We start from the raw sequence: 20841 nt of genomic DNA on the forward strand, positions 1-20841 counted from the left end.
ATAGAAAAGAGAAGACTAAATGTGGAATTTTGAGGAATATAAAAAATCTGACATGTGCAATGCTAAATTAAATGTAATCTGAGCTAGTAAATTTAATGAAAACTTTACCTAAGACAGCAGGTTATAGTTTTTGCTTTACTAGGTAAATCCACAGCTTTTGGTGGATCTTAAAAGTCCCTGATAATATGGAAAGTTTTTGTGCTTTTTATTTGATTGCATTTGTATGAGTCAGACCCTGGAGAGCAGAAGTATTAATATGTAAAGTGTAGGTGAAGGAAGAGAACCAGTATGATTTTCTGAAAGGAACATGTACATGGCAAGTAAATAGTAGAAGAAATTTAAATGTTGTGAACACACTGCTTGTTCCATAAACTGGCCATTTTAACACTAGTCTGAGATACTGGAATTTCCCTTTACTAGAAGGAATGTTTCTGTGAAAATAGAAAAAAAAAATCAATTTATGAGAAACTTTCTGCATTTCAGTAGTGTTCTTTTGTAAGGAGCCTGAAGCATGTAGAGTAATGAACAACCATAGATCCTCAGACTTTGTATTGAGAACTAGAACTAGACAGTGCTTTCTCTTCTCATTCATTTTTGCTTTGTACTTCAAACTTGACTACCACTACTTATAATGTGTGTTAATTTCATGATCACTGCTATTGTTACTCTGAAAACCCTTCAATTTCAAGGCATTAAAAACATAATGGTTGCGTTAGCTTGTTGATGAGACTGTTACCGGAAAGGGGTCCAAGAGAGGGTTTTTGGGTCTTGCACAAGAAAGAATTCACGGCGAGTCCATAAAGTGAAAGCAAGTTTATTAGGAAAGTAAAGGAATAAAAGAATGGCTGCTTCACAGAGCAGCCCCAAGGGCTGCTGGTTGCCCATTTTTATGATTATTTCTTGATGATATGCTAAACAAGGGGTGGATTATTCGTGCCTCCCCTTTTCAGACCATATTGGGTAACTTCCTGATGTTGCCATGGCATTTGTAAACTGTCACGGTGCTAATGGGAGTGTAGCAGTGAGGACAACCAGAGGTCACTCTCATTGCCATCTTGGTTTTGGTGGATTTTAGCCAGCTTCTTTACTGCAACCTGTTTTATCAGCAGGGTGTTTATGACCTGCATCTTGTGCCAACCTCCTGTCTCATCCTGTGACTTAGAATGCCTTAGCTGTCTGGGAATGCAACCCAGTAGGTCTCAGCCTCATTTTACCCAGTTCCTATTTAAGATGGAGTTGTGCTAGTTCAAACGCCTCTGACAAGATTACTTGTTAGATTTGTACAAGAAATCTAGACCCTTAGAAATAGCCTAACTAAATGTCAGCAATTAAGATCTAAGTATATTGGCTGGGTGCAGTGGCTCATGCTAGCACTTTGGGAGGCTGAGGTGGGGCAGATCACCTGAGGTCAGGAGTTCAAGACCAGCCTAGTCAACATGGTGAAACCCCTGTCTCTACTAAAAATACAAAAATTAGCCAGGTGTGGTGGTGGGCGCCTGTAATCCCAGCTACTTGGGAGGCTGAGGCAGGAGAATTGCTTGAACTCAGGAGGTGGAGGTTGCAGTGAGCTGAAATCGCGCCATTGCCCTCCAGCCTGGGCAACAAGAGTGAAATTCCATCTCAAAAAAAAAGAAAAAAGAAAAAAAATAAAAATATCTAAGTATATTACCATATGCATTACCTATTCTAAATTTAAATTAGTCGGTAGTCTCGGAGATTGTTCCAGAAAGTTGTGTAAGTAATCCAATTCAGTCATAAATAGTTCATATTACTTGGTTGAACTGAAAAAAGTTGTTATATTGATCAACTCATTAAATGATATGATTGGTAAGACAATTTGTGAGATGTTTGACATTTTGTTTCTTGTTTGAACTACATTATTGGAGTTATCCAAAATCATATGAATAATCTGAGAATAATAGATTATTTGAGGCAAAAATGATAGAATAATGACTGATAACTATGAATTCTAAAATTAACAGGAAGTATGACACACCACCACGTTCCCTCAACTTGTAAACTACCTTGATATATTAAAGGAGTTAATACATCTATTGGAATGGTCAAAACCCAGATATAGAGCAGGGTTCTTAAAAGACAAATCAGCATAGCTGTATAATAAGGAGAGAGATATATAGAAACTACAAATTTTTTCTCCTGTTTAACTTTAAACATACAAAAGGTATTTAGCATTGTATCTACAGGAAATTTTATCCATGTCTAAGACAGATGTTTCCAATTTGCCCCAATTTATAGTCCTTAAAAATTTGGAGAACTAATTCACTTCTTTACTATCATCAAGTAGATAAAAATGAAATGGTACTCATTAGGAAAAATGTAGAGGGAAAATATGAATGTTTAAAAAAATACAGATCAGAGACATCCTCAAAGGAAAAAAAAAGGATATTCAGGTACTAAGGTTGGAATGATAGTCTTCAAATACTCTTCAAATTTGAAATTTTAATAGTTGATGAGTTTTAGAGTTGCATAAGTCTATAGACAGTGATGGTATATATATAATACATATAGTGAAGTATATATTTTAGAATATGGTACTGAGCTATTTGTCCTATATTTGATGATACTACTAGCAAACATAAAATATATAGCTCCTTTCATTATCACATTATACATTATAATGTCTAATAGTAGCTGAAAAACACTATATTATAACATTTATATATTTAACGTTTCTTGATATAGAAAACTTTTTTTAGAAAGACTGTTAACTCATGTCACTAAATGTATGTATATTTTTTAATGTGAGAAATTATTGGGTTTCTGTTCTTATTACTGCAGGAAGCATATGTGCCTCTTTTCTTACCCAAAGTTACCAATTGCCAGTTCTTGATACAATGTTTCTAAGAAAGAAATACAGAGGTAAAGATTTTGGGCTTCACATGCTGGAGGACTTTGTTGATTCCTTTACCGAAGATGCGCTTGGCTTGCGGTATCCACTGTCTTCTCTCATGTACACAGGTAAATGGACTAAGTTAAAAAATAATAAACTTGTCTTTGTGTCACTTCCGACTTGTTTCTTCAAAATACGGTAAATGTGTATATATCAGTATCACATAAATTTGGAACCTTAGGCTCTCTAGAACTTACTTTGGCAAATGTGCCCTTACGTATTTGTTTTCTCGGGGTTTGGCAGTCTTAAAAAACTATAAATATAATTCATATACCATACAATTGCCGGGCACAGTGGCTCACACTTGTAATCCCAGCACTTTGGGAGGCTGAGGCGGGCGGATCGCCTGAGGTCAGGAGTTCGAGACCAGCCTGGCCAACATGATGAAACTATCTTTACTAAAAATAAACAATTAACTGGGCGTGGTGGCACGTGATGGTGATCCCAGCTACTTGGGAGGCTGAGGCAGGAGAATTGCTTGAATCTGGGAGGCGGAGGTTGCAGTGAGCCAAGATCATGCCACTGCATTCCAGCCTGGGTGACAGAGCAGGACTCCATCTAAAAAAAAATCCAAAACCAAAAAAAAACAACATATGCCATAATATTTGCCCTGTTAAAAGTATACAATTCAGTGGTTTTCAGTATATTCATAGTTGTTCAATCATAGCCAGCAGTTCCAGAGCATTCTTATCACTCCAAAAAGAAACCCTGTACCAATTCGCAGTCACCGTCCATTTCCGCTTCATCCTGTAGCAACCACTAATCTGTTTTCTGTCTCTGTAGATTTACTCATTCTGGACATTTTTCATATAAATGGAATCATACAGCATGTGGCTTTTTGTGTCTGGCTTCTTTCACTTAGCATGTTTTTAAGGTTCATTCATGTTGTACATAAATTAGTACTTCATTTCTTTTTATGACAATTAATATTCCATTGTATGGCTGTATCACAACTTGTTCTAAAGTGATTGCTGCATTTTACATTCCCATAAGCAATATTATATGAGGGTTACAATTTCTCCACATCTTCATCCTCACCAACATTTGTTATTATCTGTGTATTTTATTACAGCCCTCCACATCCTCACCAACATTTGTTATCTGTATATTTTATTACAGGCATCCTAGTGGATGTGCAGGGGCATCTCATAGTTTTGCTTTGCTTTGATGTTGAACATCTTTTCATGTGCTTAATGGTCATTTGTATATCTTCTTTGGAGAAATCTGTTCAGATCCTTTGACCATTTTGGGGGGCTTGTTTATGGTAGCTTTTAAAATTAACAAAAAATAAATTTCAGACATACAAAAAGAAATAAAGAAGCTGGGAATGGTGGCATATGCCTGTTATCTCAGTTACTCCAAAGGCTGAGGTGGGAGGACTGCTTGAGTCCAGGAGTTTGAGACCAGTCTGGGCAACATAGTGAGACCTCACCTCAATTAAAAAAAGAAAAAAGCTTAAAAAGTAAGGCATTGGCTGGGCATGGTGGTTCACGCCTGTAATTCTAGCACTTTAGGAGCCCGAGGTGGGTGGATTGCTTGAGCTCAGGAATTCGAGACCAGCCTGGACAACATGGTAAAACCCCATCGCTACAAAAATTACAAAAAATTAGCTGGGTGTGGTGGCTTGTGCCTGTAGTCCCGGTTACTTGAGGGGCTGAAGTGGGAGAATTGCTTGAGCCCAGGAGGTCGAAACTGCAGTGAGCCGAGATTGCACTACTGCACTTCAGCCTGGGTGACAAATTGAGAGCTTACCTCAAAAAAATAAAAAGAAATAAAAATAAGATATCAAATACTCATGTACTATGTCAGCATGTACCATCCATGAGAAATGGCTTGTTGCCAATATGGTCGAAGCCTTCTATGTACTTCTACCCAATTAGACTCACTCCCCTTCCCTGGGATGAGTACTGTACCTAACTTGGCTTTATTTTTCTCATACATTTCTTAGACTTGTAATACATACGTGTGTATTCTCAAACAATATGTCAGGTTGCTTTATATATTTAAAAACTATAAATACATACTGTATGAATTCTACAGTTTGCTTTCTTTACTCATCTTTATATTTGTGAGATTCATCCATATGGATTCGTATAGTTCCATTTATTGTCAATGCCGTATTCCATTTTATGGACATATCACTTGGTGATTTAAAACCATTAGTGGGTTTGTTTTTGAATTTGTGTAAAGGTATACAACTACTCAATGAAGTAAGATTTAATGCTGCATAGTAATTAACCTAGAAACTCTTATAAAGTATAATTTACTATTGATTTCAGTCTAACAGTTGACATTTATTTCCACTGAAAATATATTTTTATTCCAAATCTTCCGCACCTTCTTTAATACCAAAAGCAATCCAGAAAACAGGAACCAAGTACAGAATTAGATGCCCATCTTGAATCATATTTTCTCTCTAAATCCATACATGAGAGTGGGATGGGCATTGTGTGTCCTTGGATGGTCCTAAAATGCATTACCCCCTAATTACTGCTTTACTGAATTTGAGGAGAGATGCAAAGACATCCACTGCAGGCAGAATCCCTTAGTACTTACTCTCTTCTGTGATTCTAATGATAAATAAATTGAATACCAAATTATTTACAGATGATTATCAGCTAATTTCTATCTTCCTATAAAGCCCTAGCACTTTGGGAGGCTGAGGAGGGCAGATCACTTGAGGCCAAGAGTTCAAGACTAGCCTGGCCAACATGGTGAAATTCCATCTCCATTAAAAATGCAAAAATTAGCTGGGCATGGTGGCACATGTCTGTAATCCCAGCTACTCAGAAGGCTGAGTCACCAGATTTTGCTTGAGCCTTGGAGGCAGAATTTGTGGTGAGCCAAAATTGTGCCACTGCACTTCAACCTGGGTGACAGGGCGAGACTCTGTCTCAAGGAAAAAAAAAAAAAGCCAGGCCTAGTGGTGTGCGCCTGTAGTCCCAGTTACTTGAGAGGCTGAGGCAGGAGGATCACTTGAGTACAGGAGTTCAAGGCTGCAGTGAGCCACTGCACTCCAGATTCAGGGAAAGAGCCAGATCCTGTTTCAAAAAAAAAAAAAGGGCAAATATCTATTAAGTTATAATTTACATACAATAACATGTACTGGTTTTTTTGTTTTTGTTTTTGTTTTTTTTTTTTGAGACGGAGTCTCGCTGTGTTACCCAGGCTCTGGAGTGCAGTGGCACAAACTCGGCTCACTGCAAGCTCTGCCTCCCGGGTTCACACCATTCTCCTGCCTCAGCCTCCCGAGTAGCTGGGCCTACAGGTGCCCGCCACCACGCCCGGCTAATTTTTTTGTATTTTTAGTAGAGACAGGGTTTCACTGTGTTAGCCAGGATGGTTTCGATCTCCCGACCTCGTGATCCACCCGCCTCGGACTCCCAAAGTGGTAGGATTACAGGCGTGAGCCACTGCGCCCAGCCTACATGTACCGGTTTTTAAGTGTACATTTTGATGACTTCTGACAAACATATGGACCCTTGCTACTGTAGACGCAACCTAGATAGATAATAACTTTGTTTCCAAAAGTTCCCTTTGTGCACCAGTCTCCCGGCTTCCTTCCCTTCCAAACTCTCACTCCAGGCAAGCACTGATGTGCTTTCTGTCAGTACCACTTAGATTTTTCTAGAGTTTCATGAAAAATGGAAATACATGGTATCTATACTTCTATGTCCGGCATCTTATTTTTGAGGCTCATTGATGTTGCATGTCTCAGTACTTCATTCCTTTTTAAATTTTTTATTATTTTGCTGAGTATTCCTCCCTTTGATTATACTACAATTTATTTGCCTGTTGATAGACATTTGGGTTTTTTCCTTTCTTGGCTATTATGAATAAAGCTGCATGAAAATGTCTTTGTATGATGGACGTTTGTTTTCATTTCTTTGTAGCGAATACCTAAGAGTGTCATTACTGGGTTTTATGATTGTGTTTAACTTTGAGAAGTTGCAAAACTATTTTCTAAGTAGTTATGTCATTTCGCATTCCCGTTAGTATAAGTATGTGGAAGTTCTGGTTGCTCTGTGTACTCACCAACACTTGGTTTTGTCAATCTCTTTAATTTTAATCATTCCTAGTAGTAAGTGGAAACCACTCATTATGTGGTTACAATTTACGTTTTCCTGAAGACTAAAGATTTTTGAGTATCTCTTCATGTGATTACTGGATAATCATCTACCCTAAAAAAGGGTAGAACAAGTAAAGTGTTTGTTCACATCTTTTGCTTATGTTGTATTGAATTGCTTGCCTTCTTACTGAGTTATGAGTTCTGTTTTTTTTTCGAGACGGAGTCTTGCTCTGCCACCCAGGCTGGAGTGCAGTGGCACAGTCTCGGCTCACTGCAAGCTCCGCCTCCCATGTTCACGCCATTCTCCTGTCTCAGCCTCCCAAGCAGTTTGGACTACAGGCGCCTGCCACCACACCTGGCTAATTTTTTGTATTTTTTTAGTAGAGATGGGGTTTCACTGTGTTAGCCAGGATGGTCTCGATCTCCTGACCTCGTGATCCGCCCACCTCGGCCTCCCAAAGTGCTGAGATTACAGGTGTGAGCCACCATACCCGGACGAGTTATGAGTTCTTTATGTATCCTGGATATGAGTTGTTATATGTGTGTGTTGTTAATTCTTTCTCATGGCCTTTTCATTTTCTTTAGTCCATGTGCATTTTTTGCAAGTAAGTTTTGAAATTATTTAGTTTACATCTCCCATCCTACTGTTTATTCTTTATTTGTCCCATTTGTTCTTTCTCCTTTTTTCTTTCCTTTTGGAAGTATTTATCAGTGTTCTATTTTATCTCAACAGTTGGTTTATTAGCCATGTCTTTTTGTTTTGTTTTGTGGCCTGTTGTGTTGGTTTTCTCCAGCTTCTTCCTTCCTTTTAGTTTTGGAAGCTAAACCCAGAACATATGAGAAATATTTTCAAATATACAGGGAAAAAAATGATAGACTAGTGTCCTAATTTCTGTACCAAGTCTAGATTGAACAAATGTGAAGATTTTGCCATATTTGTTTTAGTTTAAGGGAGAACTAAATACAATATTTATTGATTGTAATAAAAGATACAATTGATGTTCTCTTTGAACCCTTCCCTAATACCACTCTGCTTTCTCCTTTCCTCCCCAGAGATAATTGCACTCTTGAAGTTAGTGTTTATTTTCCTACTTATGGTTTCATATTTATGTCTGTAAACATTATAAAATATTATTTAGTGTGCTTTCTTAGTTTTTAAACCATTTTTTGTTGTAAAAAATTATACATAATACCTTATTTGTAGGTGAACAGTTCAGTGGCTCTTATGCACGGTGTTTTGTACCCATCACCACTGTCTATATCCAAAGCTTTTCAATCATCTGCAACATCAACTTTCTCCGCATTAAACAATTAACTCCCCTTTTCCCCTACCCCCATCTTCTGGTAGGTAACCTGTTTTCTGCTTTCTGTCCCTATGAATTTGCCCATGCTAGCTACCTCATCTAAATGGAATCATACAATATTTGTTTTTCTGTGTCTGGCTTACTTCACTAAACATAATGTCTTTGAGGTCCATCATGTTGTAGCATATACAGTATCAAAATTCCATTCCTTTTTATGGCTGGATAGTATTCTTTTGTTTGAATATACAGTATTTTGTTTTGGCATTCATCTATTGATGGACAGTTAGGTTGTTTCTACCTTTTGGCTATTGTGAATAATGCTTCAATGAATGTTGGTGTACAGATACCTGTTTGAGTCTCTGCTTTCATTTCTTTTGAATATATACCTGAGGATGAAATTGGTGGGTCATACGGTAATTCTGTGTTTCATTTTTTGAGGAACTGTCAAACTGTTTTCCACTGTGGCTGTACCTCCTCCTCCTGGGTTCAAGTGATTCTCCTGCCTCAGCCTCCTGAGTAGCCACCATGGCCGGCTAATTTTCTGTATTTTTAGTAGAGATGGGGTTTCACCATGTTGGTCAGGCTGGTCTTGAACTCCTAATCTCATGATCTGCCTACCTTGGCCTCCCAAAATGCTGGGATTACAGGCGTGAGCCACTGTGCCTAGCCTTGTTTAGTGTGTTTTTAAACTTTTTATACGTGGCATCATTTTGTTCATTTACTGGCCCACATTTTTACTGAGCATTTTTAAAAGAGTTATCAATGTTGATTTAGGTAGCCATAATTCATTTGTTTTAAATACTACACAGTATTTTTATTACATACATATTACAGTTTATTCATACATTTCCCTACTGTTGGGCACTTAGGTTGTGTCCGGTCATCCTAGTTTAAAAGTAGTCCTGTAATGAATGTTACAAATGTTTTTTGCATATGTACAGATGGCCCTTGACTTATGATGGTTTGGCTTTTGATTTTATGATGGTACAAAAGTGATACTCATTCCGTAGAAACGGTCATTTGAATTTTTATCTTTTCCTTTGCTAATGATATGTGGTATGATACTCTCTTATGAAGCTGGGCAGTGGCTGCCAATCACAACTCCCAGTCAGCCAGGTGATCGCAAGGGCAACCAACCAATACTCTACAGAGTACTGTATTCAATAAAGTATGTGAAATATTCAACAATTTATCATAAAATAGGCTTTGTGTTAGATGATTTTGCCCGGCTATAGGCTGAAGGCTGTGTTCTGAACTGTAAGTGTTCAGAACACATTTAAGGTAAGTGAGGCTAAGCTATGATGTTTGATAGGTTAGGTGTAGTGAATGCATTTTTGACTTAGTGGTATTTTCAATTTATGATGGGTTTATCAGAATGTAACCCCAGTGTAAGTCAGGGAGCATCTGTATAAGGAGTTAGGGTTTATACCTAGAAGTAGAATTGGATCATAAAAGTCTCTTCAACTTTACTGTTGCAAAATTATTATCCCACCAGCAGAGTGTGTGTTTCCATTTCCCTTATTCTTCTTGGTGCTTGTCATATCCCGCAGGTGTGAAAATCATATCTTATCTTTCCTTGGCAGCTAGTGAGGTTTATCATCTTTATCTTTGTTTATTGACCACTCAGATTTCATTAGGTGTGAAATTCCTGTTCATAGTCTCTGTCAGTTTTTCTTTGGGATAACTTTGTCTTTTGAATTCAATTTCAGAAATTCTTTATATATTCTGAGTACTAATTGTTTGTTTTACTCTAAGTATCTCCTAATCTGTGTCTTTCTGGTATCATTTTCATGTAGAATGGTGCAGTTCAATACAGTAGTCACTAATTTAAATATAAGTTTAAGTTCAGTTCCTCAGTAGTCACATGGGGCTAGTGGCTACTGTATTGGACAGTGCTGGTAACAGGACATGTCTATCATCACAGAAAGTTCTGTTGCACAGTCCTGATATACTAGGCTTTAAATCTTAATAGATCATAATTTTTCATCATGGACTGTGATTTTTTTGTCTTTTGTAAGGAATCCATCTGAACCCTAATGTCCTAGAGGTATTCTCCTATGTTTTCTTTTAAACATTTTGTTTTTCACATTAGGTCTTAGAATTTGTTTAGAATTTATGTTGATGTGAGGTCAGGATGTGACTTTATTGCTTTTTTATATGGATTTTTATTTCAGCACCATTATTTTAGTAGTTTATCCATTCTTTGCTGAAGTGTAATGCCTTTTCTGTCATTTGGCAAGTTGTAGTGTACGTGTGGTTCCTTCCTAGTGGAGTTTCTTTGTGACTTATTTGTGGATTTTTTGTTTGTTTGTTTTTTGGTATTTTTCTTCTCCTTCTCCCTCCCACTCCCAGTCCGTTTATATATCCTTCTGTCAATACTAGGTTATTTCAATTACTATGGTTTTAAATGCTTGGTTTCAAATACTTGGTACTTGTTTCAAATACTTGGTATCTACTTGGACAAGTCTCTATCCTTATTTTTCTTCTTCAGAATTGACCTGAATATTATTTCTTTTTTTTTTTTTTTGGAGCTTTTAAATTCATGTATAATAGTTGTACATACTGAATATTTTCTTATCCTTTGTTCTTTCATTTTTGAATTTGGGATCAAGTTTTGTTAAGTTTCATTAAAAAATAAGTTGTGTTGAGATTTGTTTGGAATTGCATGGAATTTATAGATCAATTTGATGAGAACTGGTATTTTTACACTCTTGAGTCTGACAATCTTTTTATTCAGTTTTTCTATGTCCCTCCGTAACATTTAATCATTTTTTTCTTTAAAAGCAAAGCACTTTTTTTACAAAAATTGGCCAGGCATGGCGGTGGGTGCCTGTAATCCCAGCTACTCAGGAGACTGAGGCAGGAGAATTGCTTGAACCTAGGAGGCAGAGGTTGCAGTGAGCCGAGATCGCACCACTGCACTCCAGCCTGGGCGACATAGCAAGACTCCGTCTCCAAAAAAAAGCGAAGCACATTTTTAAAGGATTTTTATTGTTCAGTCGTGTTAAAACTTTTATTTGGGATTTTTATTTAGAATTTTTATTTATAAGTGAAACTACTGTATACTTGAGTTGTGTTGCTGGTGTTTTGGTATCAAGGTTATGCTAGCCCCGTTAAGTGAGTTGGGAAGCTTACTTTTCAACTCCTGTTTTTCAAAACAGTGGATATTTGGGATTTCTAGAAAATTCTAAATGTGTTTTTCAGCTTGCAAGCAATACTTTGAGAAGTATCCAGGAGACCATGAACTCCTTTGGGAAGTTGAAGGTGTTGGACACTGGTACCAGCGAATACCAGTCACCAGAGCATTACAAAGAGAAGCACTTCAAATTCCAGGTAAGAGTGTTTTCAGTTTGAACATAAGTTCAGTTTATTTATTTTTGGTAGCCTGTCCTTGCTGGCCCATAAGTCCAGTTTAAAAAGCAGAGGCTAATAATGGTTGTGTCTTAGAGTCCAGAGTGGTGGTGTATTATAATGTGATTGTTCTAGTAACAGACTCTCTTGTCTAAGGTTTGAATTTTGGTAATGTATTAACTTTTGAGTCCTTAGTAACAAGGAGACCTAGAACAGCCCAGTAGGAATTGGTGGGTAAGAAATAAACGTAGATTACTCAAACGGCATAGAATAGGCACCAGGGGGTCCAAAGTACCCCTTAATCTCATGCACTTCTCCCCAAAGCTACTAAATACTTAAAATAACTATTTAACATTGTATATAATGGCAATGTTGCATTATAGGATATTGGTGAAGAGAACATCTCAAACCTAGATTTTCGTGACCTTTCTGTCCAGGCTGCTCTTCAGAGCTTTTAGGAAAATCAGTACAATGTTAGAGTTAAAACCAAATACTGATTCGGTTACAGTTTTTAAAATTCTTCTATACGCAGCAGTTTCTCAAAATGAACCTAAAAGACCTATGTCTGGAGAATATGGTCCTGCATCTGTTCCAGAATACGAAGCAAGAACTGAAGACAATCAGTCTAGTGAGATGCAGCTAACTGTAGGTACACTGTCTATATGTTTATTGTTGTAAATAATAATTTTTGTGTTTTTAAAAAATAGATACAGGTTATATTTGAGTTTTAAATGTCATAGTTCATTCAACAAAGCTATGTAATTTCTACTGTGTTAGTTTTCCTGGCATCTTCTGTTAATATTACTAAGGACTTTAATTTTCTTTGAAAAATAATTTTAATGATGTTAAAAGTATGAGCTAATTAAAGGTAATTTAGAATGAACATAAAATAATATAGAAGAAAATAAAAATCTATAATCCCACTATTCAGATATAGCCACTGTTAAAATTTTTGCATATATATTTAATATCGCGTATTATAAAGCATGTATCTGTATATATTGTATTTTTATTTTTGTTCTCTTGGATTGCTTCTAACTGCTGTTCTCCATTAATGTAATATTGGAAGCATTTTCTATGGCATTAAATCATTAAAATGTGATTGTTAAATAGCAGCACACTATTCTATTATCTATTTTATGTAACTATCATTATTTGTTTCCTTAACATAGGATCCTTAAATTTTTAACATTTTTAAATGACCCAGGAGCAAACACATTTATATATGAATCCTTGTGTATATGTAATTACTTATCTTAACATACAAATTTCCAGAAGTGGAATTAGTAGGTGAAAGACTATGAAGTTGTTATGTTGTAAAGTTTGAGGCTGTATATGCTAGGTCTTTGTAGAATGTAATGCACTTTGCAAATATTAGGTATCCTGAAAGTAGAAGGACAGGTCCCATTACCAAACTCCACAGGACTTACCAGGTCCTTTTCTAGAACTGATGTTTTGTGGTACTTGATATTGCTTAAAATATGGCCCATTGATGGGACTCTAGAAGTCTGGGGTTTTGGGGGATGGCATTTATTACAGTCATTTTTGTATGTGTGTATCTAAGTTTATTTTTGGTGAGTGTTAGAAACACTACGTACGTTGTACGTGTGTATCTAAGTTTATTTTTGGTGAGTGTTAGAAACAACTGCTTTAGGGAATTATTTGTGCTTATTTTCTGTCTTAATTAGCATGAGAGTTGACTATTTGAGTGGAAAATTTGTAAACATTTTTAAGAATAACACTATATGTAAGGAGTTAGATTCTTGGGATTTTTTTTCCTACTTTTGGAAATTGAGACTTGAGAATAAGCTCCTATTCTACTGCAGTCCAAATTCCTGAGAGATACACAGATTCATTTAGTATTGGCCAGTTATAAAATCAAGGAAAGTAGAAAATCTACTCTTCCTATAAATGTAACGAGAGCAATGATTTACTTTAATACTAAGCCAAATAATTTTAAATGTGTCATTTGAGTGAGAATATATGACAGTGGTACTGTATCATACAGTTGACAGCATAAATTAGATTTTAGAATCTAACCTATTTAAGATTTTAGAAATTCATATTCTTCATATTACTTTAATGTTTTAAATAGTTGAAGGAAATGTTTATCATATTAAACTATTTATATCTCTTTTTGTTAGTAGCCACAAATAGTTTAGTTTATTTCAGCTACATGATTTATTCTTTAGGTGATGATGGTGTTGTTACCTGCTTTTTCCTATTATTTATCTTACACTTTTTGCACCTTTTATTTATTCATCTTTATCTACATTTTAACCTTTTCTTGTTGGACTACAAGTTGGTTGAAGCAAGATTTTTGTCATATGATTTATCACAATTGCTCCCTTGCTTTTGTTCTATAAATTGAAGGCTGTGTGCCCACTATATTGTGGAGTTTTAGTAAGCATGTAATGGATGAATAAAGTAGTTACTATGGCAAGCATTGGACATATAAAGATATGGTTCTTAGACATGGGAGAACTAGATGGTCCATTGTTGGAAATATATAATATACTATAGCATAATAATTGCTTTACTATAGCAAGTAATTGGAGGTACATAGGAGATGATGACTTTTAAAGGGTGGGTGGGAATTTTCTTAGGGCATTCCAGAGGATAGCATGTAAAAAAGTTACAGAGGTGTAAAGGAAATGGCATGTTTGATATGAAAGAGGTATTTGGTATTGAATAGGTTGAGAATTTGTATTCTAAGCAGTGGTTGGCCATTAAAAGTTTTTTCCTCTTTTTTTTAATCAAAAAAATGGTACAATTTGTGATTCGAAAGTATCACTTTGTCATCAGGGTGGAGGGGTGTAGATGGGATGTGATTAGAATGAGGGATATGAGTGAGGAGGCTGTTGGAATAGTTGGTTCAAGAGACTAAAGACATAAACTAAAGCAATGGTAGTACAAAGGACAGGACAGTTTTGAGAGATTCTTCAGTTAAAATTGAAAGGCTTTGTGATTGATTGAAATGTGAGTTAGGAAGAAGTCATTACTGACTCACTGTTTTCTGGCTAGAATGACTGACTGAACTGTCATTAAGCAAGATAGGGAATAATATTGGGGAAAGATAAAGTTCATTTTGGGAATGATTGAGTGTGAAATTGGATGGGACATCCACTGGGAGATATTTCATTGGAAATAAAGCTTTGGAAATCAGGAAGAAAGTTTGGAGGCTTAAGTCTCATATTTGAATTCATCAATAAGCAGATACTGAAGTGAGCATAGTGAAGGGAGAGCATGTGGACTGAGCAGAGAAGGTGGCTGAGGACAGAACTAGGAGACACTAGTGGACACACTATGACATATTAGATGACTTGCATATGTTCTCAGTCTTTTAAACTGAAGCTGAACTATAACCTTTTTATTTTTAAAGTAAATGTTGTTAACAAAAAGTGCTATTTGGAAAACATTTTACAAGTTTTTCTTTGAAACTATAAGTGAAATAGATCCATAGGGAGAAAAAATAGTCTAAAACTTTGGGTTTGAATCTCTCTCTTTTTTAGATTGATTCTCTAAAAGATGCCTTTGCAAGCACTTCTGAAGGTAAGAAATTCAACTGATATATCAGTAAGTATTTGAGACACTTCAAATTAGGGCTGTGTGTGTGTGTGTGTGTGTGCGCGCATGCATGTGTGTGTGGTGTGTCACCCTGAGAAAGTGAAGACTTAACCAGCTCTAAAATCTAGATCTGGGTTCTCATGCCACCACTGCCACTGATTTTGCTATGTGAACACTGAGTAAGCTATTGTACCTCTCTCTTCCTTGTTTCCTTAGCTATAAAATAGGGATGGTAATGTCTACGTTGTTTATTTTCCAAGATTATTGGGAGGGAATGCAAGTGAAATACAAAAACACTTTGCAAAGCCCAAGGTAACATGGAACGTGAGGAATGACTTACACAGTTCATATAACTTGACAAAGTTACATAATTTAGAAAAAGATGTAAATTATAAAATAATTTTCTTAGCCTGACATAAGTGAGGGGAGGGTGAACCTGTGTAATGTGGAGGATATGTGTAAACTAGTGTAGTTCTTGCATTTCTGTGTATTTTAATAGGTAGTCCTTTTAATATATAATCAATTAAGTGCAGTTTTGCTGTTTTTCTCCTCAGGTCATGATAAAACATCTGTTTCCACTCATACTCGAAGTGGTAATCTAAAGCGGCCAAAGATTGGAAAGCGGTTTCAGGATTCTGAATTTAGCAGTTCTCAAGGTGAAGATGAAAAGACCTCCCAGACTTCACTTACAGCTTCAATAAACAAGTAAATAATTGTTGATTTTACTCTCATTTTTTATTTGTACTTTTATTTTTTGTTTATACTTTTATATTATCAATATTTAATATTTTATATATAATATATACTATTTTATATTGTTTATTATACTTTTGGTATACTTTTAATATACTTTTAATATACTTTTTGGTATTTAGCATTTAAGGTAGAGGCGATTACATTGTTTGTGTAGCAGATGACTTTGGTGTAGGAGTTTGTATTTGAATTATTTATATTTGAATTATTGTACAAGATTATTAGTTGTTTATCAGTGCTAAGTGTTACCTTGACAATGCTATGGGGAGAAGCTGCTAATAAGAGACTGGCATAAACTCACTTCATGTGTGAAAATCCAGGAGACTATGCTAGTGATTATATTATCCCAAATTAGTCATTATCACCATGCTGAATTTGATGGTATGGTTTTAAGTAATGCTGAGATTTAGTCAGTTTTTTCCCCCCCCACATTCAACTCTTTTATTTAATTTTCTAGTGGACAGTTTACATATCTCCCTGTCTTTTAAGTTACTGTGACAATTTTCCATAATAAACTACTTAAAAGAGAAGCTTTGGTCAAGAATGGAATAAAATTGCAAAAAAAACCAAACAAAAACAAAAACATTGCTTTTAAAAAACCAACACTTTCACCAATTTTATATTCAAACAAAACCACATGATATTGGCGTGATACGTGTTTTCAGTGTTTCCTTGGGGCTGGCTTCCTAGCCATCGTGCCACGGCACAGCTGCAGTCAGCCATAGTTTGTCATGCTGGATGGCGGAGGCTCACTCAGCTTCAAATTATCCTTGAAATCCCAAATTGTCATGGCTCTCCATTGATGCCAGTAGTGCAATATTTGCGACAATCTTTCTCGTCCACCTCATAAATAGAGACTTGAGTGATGCTATTCTGGTGCAGCATCTTCAAAGCCATGTTGCAGCCCTCAGTCATGGCCCTCTTGTCCATGTTGCAGAAGCATTCCATGGCAGACATGTTGCGTTGGATGCTCTGTTTTGGAATGTCTAACTTGGAGACAAAGGTCAGGCAGCCACGGTCATCGTAGTTCAAGAGCATTGGTCAGCAGTCATGGCCAGCAGCCACGGCGCTGTTGTCTGAGACAGATGACACACTCAGGAGCAGCTGGAACTCCGTCTTCAGATTGAGACATGCACACTTTTTGAGGCATCAGCAGCAGACATGGTGCTGTCGTGGCTGGCCCAGGCCAGGTGGCTCCCACTGGCGGAGAAGCTGACCCCGTGGACCCAGCCACCAGTGCCACTGCCACCAAACTCTGACATCAGCTGCCCAAAAAGCATCTTGCTGTCCCAGGGCATGCTGGCCAGCTTTTCATCCACTTCTTTAATGTAGGAAGAAAACACTCTGTGTTTGAAGTCACATGATCCTGCTGCCAGCAAAACATTGTTGGGATGCCAATCCAAGCTGAGGACTGTGGAGCGAATCAGCTTTTTAATGTGCTTGCTCACCCACCAGTCATTTTCAGACTCAAAGTAACAAACTGAAATGAGTCGTGCTTCACTTCCCACAGCAAATTTGTTCTCTAGGGCGGACCACTTCACAAAAGTAGCTGTGCGATTAATTCTCAGGATCATCAGCGTTGGCTTCCAGACACCATCTTTCTGACTGCAGGCATAGGCATTGTGGTCTGCCCCACAAATGACGATGTGGTCACTCTTGGGAGCCCAGTCAATATCTGTGATGTGTCCATTGTGCTCCTTGAGTTCGTGAGCTTTCACACACTGGCGCCCATTCTTCTTATAGATGTGCACTTCGTGATTATTGACACTGAGGGCAATCTGGGTACGATCCCTGTTTCAGGCACGACAGTTGATTGGCTCTAGTAAAAACTGATGCAGTGACATTATTCTTAGTGTTTTCAAAGGAGAGAAAGCTGGGGTCGGGGCAGTCCGGACGGTCTTGGAGCAGAGGATTCGCGGACTCTGGGCAGTCGACGTGAACAGGGCTCTAGTCAGTTTTAAAATACCCTCAATTTTACTTTATTGATTCATTTTACTGGGCTATTGGATATAAATTAGTGATAACCATAAATAGTACAGTGAATTCCTTCAGGAATTTAGTTGCCAACTGAATCAACAGAACACTTGAGTCTCAGCTTTATCCTCTTTCTTTGAATCTTAAAACAAGACTCTAACTTTTATAATAAAATAAGATTTCTGCCCTAACAGTTCTGCCAACTGTTCCTGAGTCAACCATTTAGTTAATTCATAACTTTGCCATTTTAACTGTCAAATTATTTTAGTCAAGTAGAGAATTCTGTAGCTGTGCTAATCGTTATACAAATAATTTTAAATTTGGGTAATAAAGTATGTAAATGTTTTGTTTTGGTGAAAATTTGTAATGTTAAAGATAGATATAAGGAAATATTTAAATCTAGTAATTAAAATATGAGTTTAGAAAACTGGTTTTCTCACTGAGCAATATTTTGATATAGTACCCTTTTTAGAAGGGTAACAATATATTTTAAATTGAACCTCCCAGAATTGTTGTGGAATTTTGTTTGCTTTTCATAAACAGAACAGTAGGAGTTTACGCTTGACTGCTGAAACATACGAAGAACAAAACATCATCTTTGCCCTCAAAGGATTGACTGCCTAGGGGTAAAGAGAGATATGTACACAGTTAAGAGCGCACCGTAAGGCGGATTGTGATAGAACAGTAATGGAAAGTGCAGAATGCTGTGGATACAGAGGAAAGAGTGTTGGATTCTAATTGAGGGAACGGAGAGATTTGGCATTTGGGCCTGGGCTTCAAAGATAAGTAGAAACTCAACAAGCAGAGCTGGGAGAGAAGACTTTCTAGTGTAAAGGTCCACTGACTATGGCCTGTAGGCCAAATCTGGCCTGCCACCTGGTTTTGTGAATAAAATTTTATTGTAAGACACCCATGCTCATTAAGCTTATATATTTTTATTGTTTATTAAGCATATATATTTTTATATATTATTAAGCTTATATATTTTTAGTTATGTTTGCATTGGAACGGCAGAGTTGAGTGGTTGGAACAGAGACCATATAGCCCACGATGCCTAAAGGAAAGGTTTGCTGACCCCTTATCTACACCAAGGCTGAGAAATAGAACTTTCTGCAGTGATGGAAATATTTTGTATTTACACTGCCCAGTATGATAGCCATTAGCCAGTGTGCCCATTGGACACTTGAAGTATGGCTAGTGCAACTAAAGAACTCAATTGTTTCATTTAATTTTAATTTAAATGTAAAATAGTCAAGTGTGTCTCGTGGCTATTGTATCTACAGATTTCGACTAAAGCACTAACACGAGCAAAGGCACAAAGCTAGGAGGAATGTTACTAAGGATAACTGATGAATAAGGTAAATAAAATTATAAGGGTCTAGGCTGGGCACGGTGGCTCATGCCTGTAATCCCAGCACTTTGGGAGGCCGAGGCAGGTGGATCACCTGAGGTCAGGAGTTCGAAACCAGCCTGGACAACATGGCAAAACCCTGTCACTACTAAAAATACAAAAATTAGCCGGGCGTGGTAGTACACTTCTGTAATCCCAGCTACTTAGGAGGCTGAGGCAAGAGAAACATTTGAACCCAGGAGGCGGAGGTTGCAGTGAGCCAAGATTACACCACTGCACTCCAGCGTAGGTGACAGAGGGAGACCCTGTCTCAAAAACAAAAACAAACAAATATGTTAGGCTTTCAAAGAAGGTACACTTTATTCACCGAGCTTATAGAGAACCACCAGATGTTTCTGAGCTGGGCTAATACAGGTGTAGATAATGTGCATTAGAAAGCCAGCTCTTTGAAAGCCTTGATGAAGATGTACTACAAGTCTGAAGCTGAATTGGGAAGAAGTACAGTGGTCCAGAGAGAACTGGGGCCTGAAGCAGAGCTGTGAAAATGGGCATAGAAAGTCAGGAATACATTTGAAAGGCAGTTTTGGAGTTAGAACTAAACCATATAGTGTGTTGTCCAAGGTGACATTTTTGAGAATGAAAGGAGCATTATTAATAATTATGCCAGTATCCATAATTACGAACAAAAGTCTGTAAACTGGGACTGCTCCAGGTAAACTGGGATATATGCTCATTCTAATAGAATAAGATCCATGGTCCTTCAGTATAAATGAGGTTTAAAAAAAAAAAAAAGATTCAGGCTGGGCGCTGTGGCTCACACCTGTAATCCCAGCACTTTGGGAGGCCGAGGCGGGCAGATCACGAGGTCACGAGGTGGAGACCATCCTGGCTAACATGGTGAAACCCTGTCTTTACTAAAAATACAAAAAATTAGCTGAGCGTGATAGCAGGTGCCTGTAGTCTCAGCTGCTCGGGGGCTGAGGCAGGAGAATTGCTTGAACCTGGGAGGTAGAGGTTGCAGTGAGCCGAGATCGCGCCATTGCACTCCAGCCTGGGCAACAGAGCGAGACTTTACCTCGAAAAAAAAAAAAGATCCATTGAGATATGGATAGAATAAAAGAAGAAGGGTCTAGTTTACATAATTGAGAAGATGGTAATATTATAAGAGGATGAAGAGATTGGTTTTAGACTTGTAAAATCTGAAGTTGTTGACAACATAGTTGATTCTCTAAAATGTTACTTTAAGAAAGGACTTCTGAGATTTTATATTTATCCTTAATAAAACAAGTCAGAATGGTTTTCTTTTGTTTTTTAGATTGGAGTCTACTGCACGCCCATCAGAGAGCTCAGAAGAATTCCTGGAAGAAGAACCTGAACAGAGAGGGATTGAATTTGAGGATGAAAGCAGTGATAGAGATGCACGGCCAGCACTGGAAACCCAGCCACAGCAAGAGAAGCAAGATGGTGAAAAGGTATGAGATCACTTATTCAGCAAAATGAAAAAAAGTAAACTAAATTTTACCTTTCTTAATCACATATTGTTAGAAAAGTATAGTGATAT

General features: G+C 37.1%; 1 protein-coding gene and 1 pseudogene across 13 annotated transcripts in view; one reads left to right on the forward strand and one right to left on the reverse strand.

Annotated features, from left to right (window-relative positions):
* The window catches only part of FAM169A (family with sequence similarity 169 member A), a 91110-nt gene that overhangs the window by 51956 nt on the left and 18313 nt on the right, over nt 1-20841 (forward strand). For 11 of the 13 annotated variants that reach the window (XM_055367824.2, XM_031003288.3, XM_031003292.3 and 8 more), the window contains 6 exons: nt 2800-2979; nt 11489-11617; nt 12168-12280; nt 15148-15187; nt 15757-15907; nt 20596-20752. In XM_055367824.2, coding sequence (XP_055223799.1) covers nt 2800-2979; nt 11489-11617; nt 12168-12280; nt 15148-15187; nt 15757-15907; nt 20596-20752 — 770 coding nt within the window. The remainder of the gene's footprint in view (nt 1-2799; nt 2980-11488; nt 11618-12167; nt 12281-15147; nt 15188-15756; nt 15908-20595; nt 20753-20841) is intronic. The other 2 variants (XM_055367828.2, XM_031003291.3) reach the window with 1 other exon arrangement.
* LOC109023777 (actin-related protein 2/3 complex subunit 1A-like) lies at nt 16671-17893 on the reverse strand (annotated as a pseudogene).

The sequence above is a fragment of the Gorilla gorilla genome, chromosome 19 (assembly GCF_029281585.2).
Source record: "Gorilla gorilla gorilla isolate KB3781 chromosome 19, NHGRI_mGorGor1-v2.1_pri, whole genome shotgun sequence".
NCBI classification, from domain to species: domain Eukaryota; kingdom Metazoa; phylum Chordata; class Mammalia; order Primates; family Hominidae; genus Gorilla; species Gorilla gorilla.